General features: G+C 40.7%; 1 protein-coding gene across 1 annotated transcript in view; it reads left to right on the forward strand.

Moving 5' to 3' along the window:
- LOC103558279 (maltase-glucoamylase) overlaps positions 1-13,054 on the forward strand; it is a 186,877-nt gene that overhangs the window by 128,625 nt on the left and 45,198 nt on the right. The window contains exons 45-49 of the mRNA XM_070618013.1: positions 5,926-6,014; positions 6,806-6,855; positions 9,900-10,067; positions 11,283-11,438; positions 12,574-12,849. Coding sequence (XP_070474114.1) covers positions 5,926-6,014; positions 6,806-6,855; positions 9,900-10,067; positions 11,283-11,438; positions 12,574-12,849 — 739 coding nt within the window. The remainder of the gene's footprint in view (positions 1-5,925; positions 6,015-6,805; positions 6,856-9,899; positions 10,068-11,282; positions 11,439-12,573; positions 12,850-13,054) is intronic.

Here is a 13,054-nt window from a genome sequence, read left to right on the forward strand (position 1 = left end):
GACATTCTTTCTATCACCAGTCTTTGAGGGTATCTGAAATCCAAGGAGCATATATCTCACTGTGATGGGTATTGGAAAAATCAATTTTTATGTGTATCATGAGCTGCCTTCTGAAGATAGGATGGGAAAACTTTATCATTGGGTTGTCATCCATGGACTCTCTGAAGTTAGGAAGGAGACACCATGAGTAAAATGTATTGGTATCACAGAAAAATTCCATCAGCAGAGCATCAGTGGATAGCGAAGTATGAAATTGGGAACTGAATATTGAGGAGGAGCCCTTGATAAAACAATCACTTTTCCTCTCATTTGTCAACCCATCATGCACACTGGCTTCCTTCTTCCATTTGGCTAGGGACTTGCCCTGAAAGCCTGGCACTTCTTTAACCATGGAATAATGGGAATAAGAGATTCTTTTTTTCCCTTATCATGTGGGTACACAGTCAATGCTTTCTCCTCTCTCACCAGCCACTGTGCTTGTATGTGTGCTAACTCTCCAGGTAGGTGCCAACATCTGTGGTTATAGAGAAGATGTTTCAGAAGAACTCTGCAGAAGGTGGATGCAGCTTGGAGCATTTTATCCACTATCAAGGAATCATAATGGGCCTGAGTTCAGGGTAAGACCCCCAAGAGTAGTGATGGAAACTTTTTGGCTTATCTAATCTACTTGGTCTCAAGGAGGAGTTGAAGAAAATCCCACAGGTTGGCCCTAAGTGCAGGAGCAGAATAGATATAAATCTTGGCTCATAAGCCTAAAAAGCAGGGTGTCAGGGTGAGGATTTGTGGGAAGGAGTACATATATAATTGAATGTTTTTATTCTTGGAAACTCACTAACAAAGGTGAGAAAGATTGTTCAAGTGTCTATGGTGCTGCTATCACTTCTGTTTCCACCTTATATTAGATGGGACAATTGGAGGACAGTGGTGTGTCACTTCAATTAATAAAAGGGAAACCACCCCTAGATGTGGGAGAGCAAGAAGGAAGGATTCAGGCAGGGGCAGGTCAGTGATCTGAAATTTTTTTCACTTTGTTGCAACATTCTATCTTTCTATGAATGGTTTAGGAGAGCGTCCCCCACTGCTTCTCATGACCCATCCTGTCTTTATCCTCTTCTATCCAAACCATGTTTTTGATGAGCAAGTATATAGAAGTGGATTCAAGTCTCTCTTTAGGGGATATTTCATGATGGCAGGAGCAAGTAGGGTAGGATGCTCTTTCTTTTAATGAAGTTATCTGCAACTGAAATGTTTCAAGTTGAGCAGTTTAGATCCTAATAGGCTCATTAAAATAACTTACTGATGATCATTTTAGACCCAGTTCTTGACTTTGTCCAGTGACATGTCTCTAACCCGGGAAAGATTCATGCCCAAATCTTCAAAGTATTTTTTTTCTCTGGGCTCTCCTAACCATTTGTGATCTACAGGGAGATGAACTATTTCTGAACCTCTGTCTGGAAGCAGGTAGGGCAGGCGCTCTTCCGGAAGTGATGGCCTGGAAGGGCTTATGAAGATGAGAGCATTCACATCACTCAGGCTGCTAGGATATAGTGCTTGTTTTCCTTTCCTCTCAACTAGCGCTGCCAACAGAAAGAGAATGAGAGCCAGACATGTAAGTTTAAATGTAAATTTAAAAAGTAAAAAGAAGAGCAATTATGTTTAATATATTTTATGTAACTATTATATCCATGACATTATCATTTCAACCTGTGTTTAATGCAACATTTTATTAATGAGGTATTTTATATTCTTTTTCTACTAAGTCTTCAAAATTCAGTGTGCATTTTATACTTACAGTACATTTCAATTTGGGTGCTAAATTTTTAGCAGTTGAAGAAAAATGTTATTGTACCAAAACAATAAAGTTACATTTAATGGAAAAAGTATTTTACATTGATTCAATGTTTAGGTTTATAATTAAATTAACTAAAATCAAAATTAAAAGTTCAGTTCCTCAGTCTTCCTGACCGCATCTCAAGTGTTTAATAGCCCTATGTAGCACGTGGCCACCATAGTGGATAGTGTAACTCTAGGCTTTCTCACTTAGAGATTAGAGTGATTGAGGCTGTGGAGTGCTATTTTCTTTGGTATTTGGCCTCAGGGTTTTCATGAGCCCTACACTGACGGCGTGGAGTGGTCTCATGGAGTAGTTCTTTTTGGAGGGGGGAAATAGGCATGTTAGGGAACAAAAGAAAGGAAAACAGTCAGATAATTTTCTCTAAAATTCAGTCCCAATAATACAGTACAGGATGACAAGTCTAAATGTGGCATGCATATCTTTCACACCTTTCAAATTATGAGGAAAATGAACAAAACGAGTGCCCATCACTGATGGAAAATTTTTGTTTCTGCATCCTAGGAAAATTAGATTTCCCTTCGGAAGAATTTTTTCTTTGCTCTTGAATAAAATCTGCTAAAAATTGTTTTCATGATTTCTTCGTACATTGCATGTTGAAGAACAAATGGAAGTCACTGTCTTTGGGATAGAGAAAATAAAACAAATTTTGATGGTGAAAACATTAAAGGCAAAACTAGACATAAATTTTAAAATTACAAATTAATAAAAGTGCATGGAAAAGAAAAGATGGATTGCAGATCATGGTGGTAGGCAATGTGGCTTAAGGCAATGGGTTTCAAAATTCTTTTTTAAGCGTGCAACTTATTATCATGATTATTTCCCAAATGAAGTGTTATGAGAAACCTCTCTATATAAAACAAATTGGAGCAGCTCTGGAGGGAGCAAGGCCCACTATAGCCCCTTTATCTCCATGGCAACCTCTGTGGGCTTCTTCGTCACCCCGAGGCTACCATAGACTGGCATCAGAAGACATGCCAAGTTTAAACTCTTCCACTTGCTTGCAATTTTACATTGGGAAAGTCATGTAATCTTTGATATTGCTTTCTCATCTATAAAATCAAGGAGCAAGACCAAGATGCTTTTGGTTCTGGAAATGCTTTGATGTCCTCCAAGTTGGAGAATATGGCTACTTTCATTGAGAAAGCTTCTGATCAGAAGGGAACTTTAAAAATATGGTGGAAATATTTAGTGATTTCCTTCTAGGACCAGGATCCTGCAGCCTTTGGTGAAAACTCTCAGCTGTTGAATTCCTCCAGACACTATCTGAACATCCGGTACACCCTGCTGCCTTATCTCTACAGCCTCTTCTACCGCGCTTATACCCTGGGGGAGACTGTAGCAAGGCCCCTTGTTCATGAGTGAGTTTCCTGACCCTCAAAGACTCCCTTTCAGATCATAATTTCACTTCCCTTTTTAGTACAAACAAGGTTAGTTAGGACCTTGTTGCCATATAAGGTGCTGTTGTCCTATATTGGAAGCTTCACCTCCTTTCTCTGTTTTCCAGGTTCTACCAGGACCCAGCTACATGGGAGGTGCACGAGCAGTTCTTATGGGGGCCTGGACTCCTCATCACGCCTGTTCTATATGAAGTGTGTTTATAATCTGAACAATGGGGTGGAATATCACGCTTGACCTCTTGGCTCTACAGCTGAATAAGCTGGATCCTGAGTATTTCTGGCTGTATTTAAATATAAATGTGAATATAAATGATAGAGAGATCATGAAAGCTTGGAAATTAGAAAAATAGTAATTCTTGGTCCCACTGCCCCATCAAGCAAAACAATTTCCATTTCGCAAAATTACCTTAAATCCTGTGTCTGTAAGCACATGGCCATGGCATCAACAGGGGCTTTAAATGCCTCCCTGAGTTTGGACTGGTCATCTGTCTGTATTTCCCTTTGACCGGAGGGTATGTGCTACTGAGGGTGGGTTAGGAAAAGAGAGGAGGTGGGGAGGAGACAAGGGAGGGAAAGAGGAGTGCTGCGCAAGGAGAGGGCATTTCCCTGGAGGCCACGTATGAAAGACCACAAGTACTCTACGTGAGTGTGATTTGGGGCAGGGGTGAGTGAGCAAGTGTGGGGGAGAAATCAGGATTATGCTGATCAATGTGTAAACATGAAAGATTGCCAATGTAGTCATGTCAAAGGGCCTTGGAGCTGGCGTTTTAGCCACACCATCTCTTGGCCGCTCCTGCTAATCAGCAAGTGGTCCTCCTGGAAGCCACTCCTGAGGACCTGGCTGGCTGGGCCTCCTCTCACGTGATAGATTACACAAGTAACTCAGTGAATGAATTTTCTCTGCTTCTCTTAGGAAGTTCAGGAGCCTCAAAGCAAAACAAGCAATTTCTAGGTACAGTTCTGCTTGGGGTAAACTGCCCAGCCTTTCTGAGTACTGTGTCTGTACTTTTACTTGCACAACGGGATGATCCCAACTATCTCTCAGGAATGTTCAGACAAGCTCATGCAACCACACATTGAGGTGTTTTGTAAACTGTAGAGGGAAATGCTAATGTTGCTCATTTTTGCTATTTCCATAGGGTGTGACCCAAGTGAAAGCATACATACCTGATGCCATCTGGTATAACTATGAGACGGTAAGTAAGTGAGGCAGCTCAGCTTGGCTCAGAGGCCTGCCTTACCAGAGGGCAATTCTAAGACTGCTGTTTTGGGAGCTGGGGTAGGATAATAGTACAAGGCTTTACGTTTAGTTCATTGTGTGACTTTTCTGTGAGGAAGGCCTTTCCAAATGTATAATGAAATAATTTGAGTAACTGAGGTAGGTTTATGGGGATTTTCATTATAGCAACCTGGCTGCTATGCAGCTGTCAGGACTAGTAATTAGCACTAGGCTGTGATAACCTAGAGAATTAAAGTCCAGCTGTGGAATCACGGCATGGTGTAATATAAAGAAAAAGGGCAGATTGGAGTCTCAGCTCTGCTCACTACCACTTAAGTGCCTTGGGCAAATCACTTTAGTTTTGTGGGTCTCCGTTTTTCTCTTCTTTAAAATGCGGCAGCTGAACTAGATGATCTCCAAGGTCCCTCCTGGCCCGAACAGCCTATTCTCTGATCTGTTTTCTTTTTGTTGGTTAGGGAGTAGCCATCCAATGGAGGAAACAATTGGTGGAGATGCTACTGTCAGATGAAAAGATAGGACTTCACCTTCGAGGGGGCTACATATTTCCCACCCAGCAGCCAAACACAACCACAGAGAACAGGTAAGCTCCTCGCTCTTCCAAGGTGTGACTCCTTTGGTGCTCTAAGGGGCAGAGCATTGAGGGAGAGGCAAATAAGGACCAAAAGTGGGTAAACAACTGGAAAACATCTCTTGTCACTAATCTTCCTCCCCTCCTTTCAAGGTCAGCCCTAAATTGATATCTTAGTCCTCTTTTAGAGGGAGGTAAGTGTAGCCTCAATTCCGTTACATTTCCATAGTCTTTCACTTTGAATTGAATTAGATTATAAGAATAATAAAACTAATCACTCATCAGGATTTCTTTATGGCCGGAAATTGTCCTCGAGAAGATTCCTTTAGACATGAGAGAATTCAAGTTAAATCGGAGATAAGGGTTATCATGTGAAAGTCAACAAAGCTTCAAGGTGAAGAGCCAGAAAGTTTGGGTTCAAGCCCCAGCTCTACTGCATACCAGATGTACTACCATGGGCAATTTACAATCTGTGTTTCTGCTAATCATTTGTAAACTGGGGATGATGGTAATTTGACTTTAGAGTTATTATAAGGGTTAAAGAAAATAATATAAATGATTTAATGTATATATATCACGGAGAAGAGTGCCTGGCACATGGTAAGCACTCAATAAGTGCAAATAGTATTATCACAAACCCAGTTTTCAGCAGGAGCTGCCTCCTTTATTATTCCTCTTATGCTCATTCACTACTGGCCTCCACTGTCTACCCACACCCAGCTGCCATGGTGCCATACAAGGTCAATATCTACTCAGCGTCTGGGACAGATTCTGAGATTATCTGTCCCTTGGGCATGCGGGGGACTGGTTTAACATAGTTCTATCTATTCTTCGTTCTCTGAAGCTGAGCATTGCTCTTTTACAGTCGGAAGAATTCCCTTGGACTCATTATTGCTTTGGACTATAAGAGAGAAGCAAAGGGGGAACTCTACTGGGATGATGGTGTATCTAAAGGTAGACTTACTTATGGTCCCATCCCTGTGATCTTGGTGCAAATTAGTCATTGCAGGCTGCCCGATATGGCACTGACTCTATTATCACTGATGGTTAGAATCACTTGATTCTGAAAGTTGAGTCAGCCAAGGAAAGTGCATTAAAATAGACCTCAAATGAGCAACTTATGTTATCGACTCTATCAAAGCAACAGACGTTATTGGATTTAGTTTAATTATTCTTTTCTGTGGGTATCATTATTAATATCAAATAATATATTTTGTTAATAGATTTGTAAAATACTGCTTTGATTACTGTTGAGGGTAAAGTAGCTAATTTGCATAGTGTGTTTTTCCACTGTAATGTTTCAATATAAATACCTCACATAAGGTTATGATCTGTGATTACATAAAAATCCTGCCCTGCATAGAATTAGCATTTATTAACATTTATTGGCTCTTAATCATTGCTCTGTATGCAGGGGATGTAAAGATGAATAAGACATAGACATTGCCCTTGAGGAATTCCTGGTCTAGCAAGCTAGATGCAGTGTGCATGTGGATAATTACAAATTCAAGTCAAAATGTTTTAAATCCCCACGGAATTGTACCACAAAGTGCCATGGGAGTTCAGAGAAGGAAGCAGTCGCTGTGGGTTGAAGTGGTCCAGGAAACTTCCATGAAGTTTGACAAAAATGGGTTAGAACTTGGGGGAGCGGAATCAGATGGCAGAGGTGTTCCAGGTGAAGAGGAGCCATCATTGCACAGCTCCTCTGCTTCCTATGGTAACGGATTCTCCTCTTTCTCTTTCAGATGCTGTCACTGAAAAGAATTATATTTTGTATGATTTTTCCGTCACCTCTGTAAGTACTGTTTTTGAGGAACGCACAGTGTTTGTTCTTTTCTATGATTGCTTTTCAAGTTTCTGATTTGCTGTAGATCCTTGGCCATGTGGAATTGGCACAGTGCCTGACTGTGATGGTCTCAGAATGGATTAAAGTTAAAATTTTAATCTGCATTAGATACATAATCCTATAAAAAATCGATATGAGTTCAACGAAGAACTTGTTTTTTTCTAGAAAAAAAAACTCATTGCCTTAGAGTTTTAGGTATTGAGTCCTGGCTTCTAAGATGTGTCCTTATCTGAGGGCACACAGGTGTGTCTGGTATGTAGGGTGTGGTGTGTGCGGGTGGTAAGTGGTGCAATGTCTTTTTGAGGTTCTTCTGTAATGACCTTTCTTTCCAGCCCCAAAAGCCTAGCCTTTGACACGGGTATTGAGTGACAGTTTTGAGGGATTGGAAGATACAGAACACCACTTGCCTCATCTCTGTTTCTCAAGGAGGCTAACAGGAAGAAAGGCAGTAAGGCTAGCAGAGGATGGGAGAAGTCTAATTTGGTTTTCTCAGAAGTCTGGTTGTGCATGGGCAGAGATTTCTTTTGTGGAGATCTCTCCCCTTTATTTATCCTTCTTTTTGAAAAATTCATACTGCTTTTAAAATTATACCTTTTATTTTGAGATAATTACAGAGCCCCATGCAGTTGTGAGAACTAATACAGAGAGTTCCCTTGTACTCCTTACCCAGTTACCGCCATGGAACATATTATGAAACTATAGTACAATTTTACAATAGGGATATTAACATTGATACTATCAAGACATAGGATATTTCCATCACCACAACCATCCCCTATGCTGCCCTTTTATAGCTGCACCTTCTCGCCTTCTCCCCTGACCCCTTCCTTAGCCCCTGCCAACAACTAAGCCGTTCCCCATTTCTGTAACTTTCTGTAAACATTCAAGAAAGTCATGTAAACGGAATCATGCAGCATGTCACCTTGGGGGCTAGCTTTCTTCACTCAGCATAATTCCCTCAAGTTATTATGTATCAACAACTGTTCCTTTTTATCACTGAGTAGCATTCCAAGATGTAAATGTCCACCTTTTGTTTAACCATTCACTTAATAAAGAGCATCTGGGCTATTTCCAGTCATGGGCTATTACAAATTAAGCTGCTATGAAGATTCATGGGTGGGTTCATGTGAGCTACCCAGTCTCTCTGCATCATAACCAGCATTTGATGTTGTCGCTATTTTTTTTTTTTAATTTGAGCCATTCTGATAATGGTGTAGTGATATCTCATTGTAGTTTTAATTTGTATTTCTCTTATGTGTAATGATGTTGACCTTTTTTTCATGTGCTTATTTGCCATTTGTATATTCTGTTAGGTGAAATGTCTATCCAGTTCTTTTGCCCATTTTCTATTTGGATTGTTCATCTTATTTTTATGTTCAGTTTTGAGAGTTCTTTATATATTCTATACCAGTCTTTTGTTAGATATATGGTTTGTAAATATTTCCTTTCTATCTGTAAGTGTCTCTTTTTATCCTCAATAGATTCTTTCCCAGAGCAAAAGTTTTTAATTTTGGTGGGTCTAATTTATCATTTTTTTCTTTTCTGGATCATACTTTTTGGTTTCTAAGAAACCTTTCCAGCCCTAGATCTTAAATATTTTCCCCTAAAAATTTTATAGTTTGCCTTTTACATTTAAGTCTGTGATCTATCTTGAGTTAATTTTGATATAAGATGTGAGATTTAGGTCGAGGTTCAATTTTTTGCCTATGTATGGCCGAGTGCTCCAGCCACGTTTGTTGGAAAGGCTGCCCTTTCTCCACTGCATCACCTCTGCACCTTTGCAAAAAAAAAAAAAAAATCAGTTGGGCATATTTGTGAGACACCCACCCTTTTTAAACATCAAAGTGTTCTTTTTTTGCTTCAATCTTCAGTTCCACCTTCTTTGTCATGACTCAACTTTGTTCCTTTTGAACTGTGTTCCCCTGAATAAGTTATTTAATTTCTCTGGGCCTTAGATTCCTTATCTGAAGAATGGGGATTATTACAGCTTCAAGCTCATAATTTGCTTTAAGAATTGAATGAGATAATACATGTAAAATGTTTTGTGCCTGGCACATAGTAAGCATTCATAAATTTTTGTTCTTGTCGTCATTATCATTAAAATGAAATGAAAAGATTATTTGGGCACTATTTTATGTGTATGTGTATGTCTACACCTTTGTGTGCCAATAGATCTCTGTCTGTGCTTGTGTCTTTTTATTTGCTTTGTGAGTACCTGTTACCGAACCTGAAGTGAGTTCGCTCACCCGTTGCACAGCAAGCCAGTCTCTGACACTGGGTATGGTGGAAGAAAGTAGGAATTTTATTTTTGCACAGTGCTGAACAAGGAGAGAGGGCAGCTAATGCTGAAATCCTAAACTCCCCGAAAAGCTAAAAGGAAGGGTTTTTATTTGGGTTTTAGGTAGGGGAGGGAAAGCATATAGCCTTGCTGGTTTCAGCTTTCCCACCAGCCTGTCTTTGGCCTTGAAACTCCTTGCAGAGAGGAGGAAGCCTGTGACCTTACTGGTCAGCAGCTTTCCCACCAGCCTGTATCTCTTTGCGGAGAGGAGATAATCCAGGTGCTTGTCCTTGACGGTGTCTGTCTCCATGGAGGATAGTGGATTCTGGAGCCAGGAAGCCAGAGAGTAAGCAGGGAATGAGTGTTTTGGTTTTAACCCCATATATGCTGGGTTTAATTTGGGGAAACTGATATTAGGGTCGGTATCATACCCATCTTGTCCTCTTGAAAATGCCATGATGTCAGGAACATATTTTCTGAGTAATAGAATCAATAAATAACCAATGAACCTAAGCAAGCACAAAATGTTATTAAAGGGTTTTAGGACTGTTAGGAGTCTGCATTAACAAATTCCCTGGGGATGATCACCTGGCAGCATTTAGAACCTCAGAGATAAAGGACATAACTTAGATCTCAGAAAGAAAGATGTTGGATGGCATTTGAACACAATTAGAGTGTAATGTACCTGATCTCTAAACTGACTTTTTCCCCCCAGAACCATCTACAGGCAAAGATTATAAATGATAATTATACGGATCCTAACAACCTCACGTTTACAAATATCGCAATCTTGGGAATGGACAAGCAACCTACTAATTTTACTGTCTTATTTAATAATGCTGCCACCCCCATTCCAAATGTTGTCTACAGTGCTTCAACAAAGGTGAGAGATTATTCCATCCTGCAGGGCCCTTGCCAAAAGCCCTGGCCTGAGATTCTGACAACCAGCTGTCCCTTGCTCTTTTGATTTTGGGCAGTCAGAGAGACAACTGGGTTGCTGGGACATCTACCATATAACATGGGGGATGCAGAAGGAGAAACACGTGCATGCTAAATATGGACCCCTACGCTTTGTTTGTGTTAGGTCTCTGAAGAAGACAGTGGGAGTTCGGACCCTGAAAGAAGGCAGTTGTTCTCGGGCAAATTTAAAATTAAATTTCCTGATCCCAGATGTGATATAGTGAAAATATTATTCAATGCATTGGCTTAATTCTGGACAGTATTTACACATTTGTCCTTTCATTTAAGTTAAAGACTCTCTTTGAGACACAGTTGATATTCTTCCTTACTGTTTTTATAGTTATTTTTTATACCATTACAGAAAATGAGAGTTGGATAAAACACAAGGTATAATCCAGTTTTACTCTTATTGAATAGATTCCCTTACATGATAATCTCTGACAAAAGATTCTAATTGTTAGTTGACTATTTCAAGTGCTGGGAAATTCACTATTTCTTAGGGCAACACCCTTCCATTTTGACAATACATAAAGCAAAAGATAAGAGCTTGATTTCTAGAGTTAGGCAGAATGGGGTTCCAATCCTGGCTCTACTGTTCTCTAGCTGTGAGATCTTGGGCAAATCCTTAAACCTCTCTGAATGTCAGTTTTCTATTTTATAAAATGGAGATAACCATATTATTCACAGCATGTGATTGCTTTATAAGATTAATAGAGATAATGCATATAAAGTGATTATCACAGTGCTTGACCCATATAAATGCTCAGTAAAGTCTAGCTATTGTTGTTACTGCCATCATTATTAAAATATGTGAGCATCATACCCAGAGAGCAATAGTCTGACAATGATCACCCTGCCTGTGATCTGTACGACTTAACATGATCAAAGCCTTCCCATTCAATATTCCGCAGTGACTCCGTGAGGTGGGAAAGGTTCGGAATAAGCCAAGTTAATTTTCCGTACAGGGTCAAAAGCCCCAGAGGAGAAAAAATAATATTCCAAGTATCCCATGGCAAGGTGGTATTGGATGAAGGGTTAGCTCCCCCAGTCCTGACTTACAAACCATCAGGGAAGGACGTTATCCAGGTGCCTCTACCTCACCTCCTTTGTCACCATGGCCTCCTTTCTCTTTCCTCAGGTGGTGAGCATCACTGATCTTGAGGGACTGGTACTGGGACGAGAATTCTCCATCGGGTGGAATCTTCCAGTCAGTGACCTGGAGAAGTTCAACTGTTACCCTGAGGACCCCAGTGCCTCCGAGGAGAGTTGTAGGCAGCGGGGGTGCCTTTGGGAGGTAACAATCAAAAGCAGATCACCACAGTGAACACGAAGTTGTAAAAACCATCCCGCGAGTAATTCGGCACTTAGAAAACACTTTCTGAGTATTGATGGTTTGAACAGTAATAATCCTTCAGGAAGAAGACAATCCTGTGCCAAGAGATGCATTATTTTGTCAACTCTGTGTGATAGGTGATCAGTGTTTTCCTCAGATATTCTGATTCAGAAAAAGCTCATTGCCACTCTGGCTCTCTCTTTCCTCCAACCACAACATTTAAAACCTCATTTTTTTTTTTTTTTGCCATAGCAATAATACATTGGGTATGCATTGTGCATTGAGTATTTTGTGTTTTTTTTAATCTATTGGAGAGTCCAAGCAGGAAGTTAAAGTACAACTGTTTCTCTCCACATGAAAAATAGAGAGAAGGAAAACCAGAGAAAATATGTGATTTCCTCCAGATCACAGTGGGACCAATAGGAGCCCTGGGAGCAGAGCCCCGCCTCAGGATTCCTGTCTTCAGATCAGGCTTCCTGTTGGCCCTTTGCTACTCACTCGTTACAGGAGGCCAATATATGTATGTGTGTTTTAATGGATGTATTCATTTTCCAGGGCTGCCACAACAAAGTACCACAAGCTGGGCGATTTAAAACATCAGAAATTTGTTATTTCAGAGTTCTGGGAGCTAGAAGTCTAAGATCAGGATGTCAACAGGGTTGGTTCCTTCTAAGGGCTGTGAGGGAGAATTTGTTCCATTTCTTTCTCCTAGCTTCTAGCGGTTTTCTTGCAATCTTTGGTGTTTGTTGGTTTATAAAAATATCACCCCGAATTCTGCCTCCATCCTCTCGTAGCATTCTCCTTGGGTGCATTTCTGTCTCTGTGTCCAAATTTCCCCTTTTAATAAGGACACCAGTCATATTGGATTAGGCCCACCCTAATGACCTCATTTAACTTGATCATCTGCAAAAACCCTATTTTCAAGTAAGCTCAGATTCATAGGTACCAGGGGTTAGGACTTTACATCTTCTGAACGTGATTTAACCTATAATAATGGGCATGATGTGAGACTTACTCTGTGTTAACCAACTTCCTCAGTAGGTAGAGCCTCCGAGTGTGGTGTCAGAGGCTGACTGAATTCCTCCTCTTGTTCCAGCACACAACTACTCCTGGTGTGCCCACCTGTTACTACGACACCATCCCTAGTTATGCAGCCAGTAACATTCAGTACCTGCCCACGGGCATCACCACAGACCTTGCCCTCTTGACAGCTCCCGAGTCAGTGGGAGCAGCGGCACCACCACCACCATCATCACGAGGTATGCCACCCCCACCTGCAGCAGCAGCAGCCACCGCTGATGATCTCTCTGCAAAGATTGACTTCCTCCAATTGAGCGTCATCTACCACACAGAAAACATGCTGCAGTTCAAGGTAATCCCGTGTTGCAGATTCTGATCCTCAACATGGAGTTCCAAACTTACAGCTCCGTGCAGATGGAAGTCATTGAAATATCTTTTAGTCTAAATCCTCCATTTTACAGATGAGGGTGCTGAGGCCCAGAGATGTAAAAGGCAGAAACTTAGGAAATATTACAGCTGGGATGTGACCTTAGATCCATCAGGATTGCGAATTTCCT

Source organism: Equus przewalskii, chromosome 4 (assembly GCF_037783145.1).
Source record: "Equus przewalskii isolate Varuska chromosome 4, EquPr2, whole genome shotgun sequence".
Classification (NCBI taxonomy): domain Eukaryota; kingdom Metazoa; phylum Chordata; class Mammalia; order Perissodactyla; family Equidae; genus Equus; species Equus przewalskii.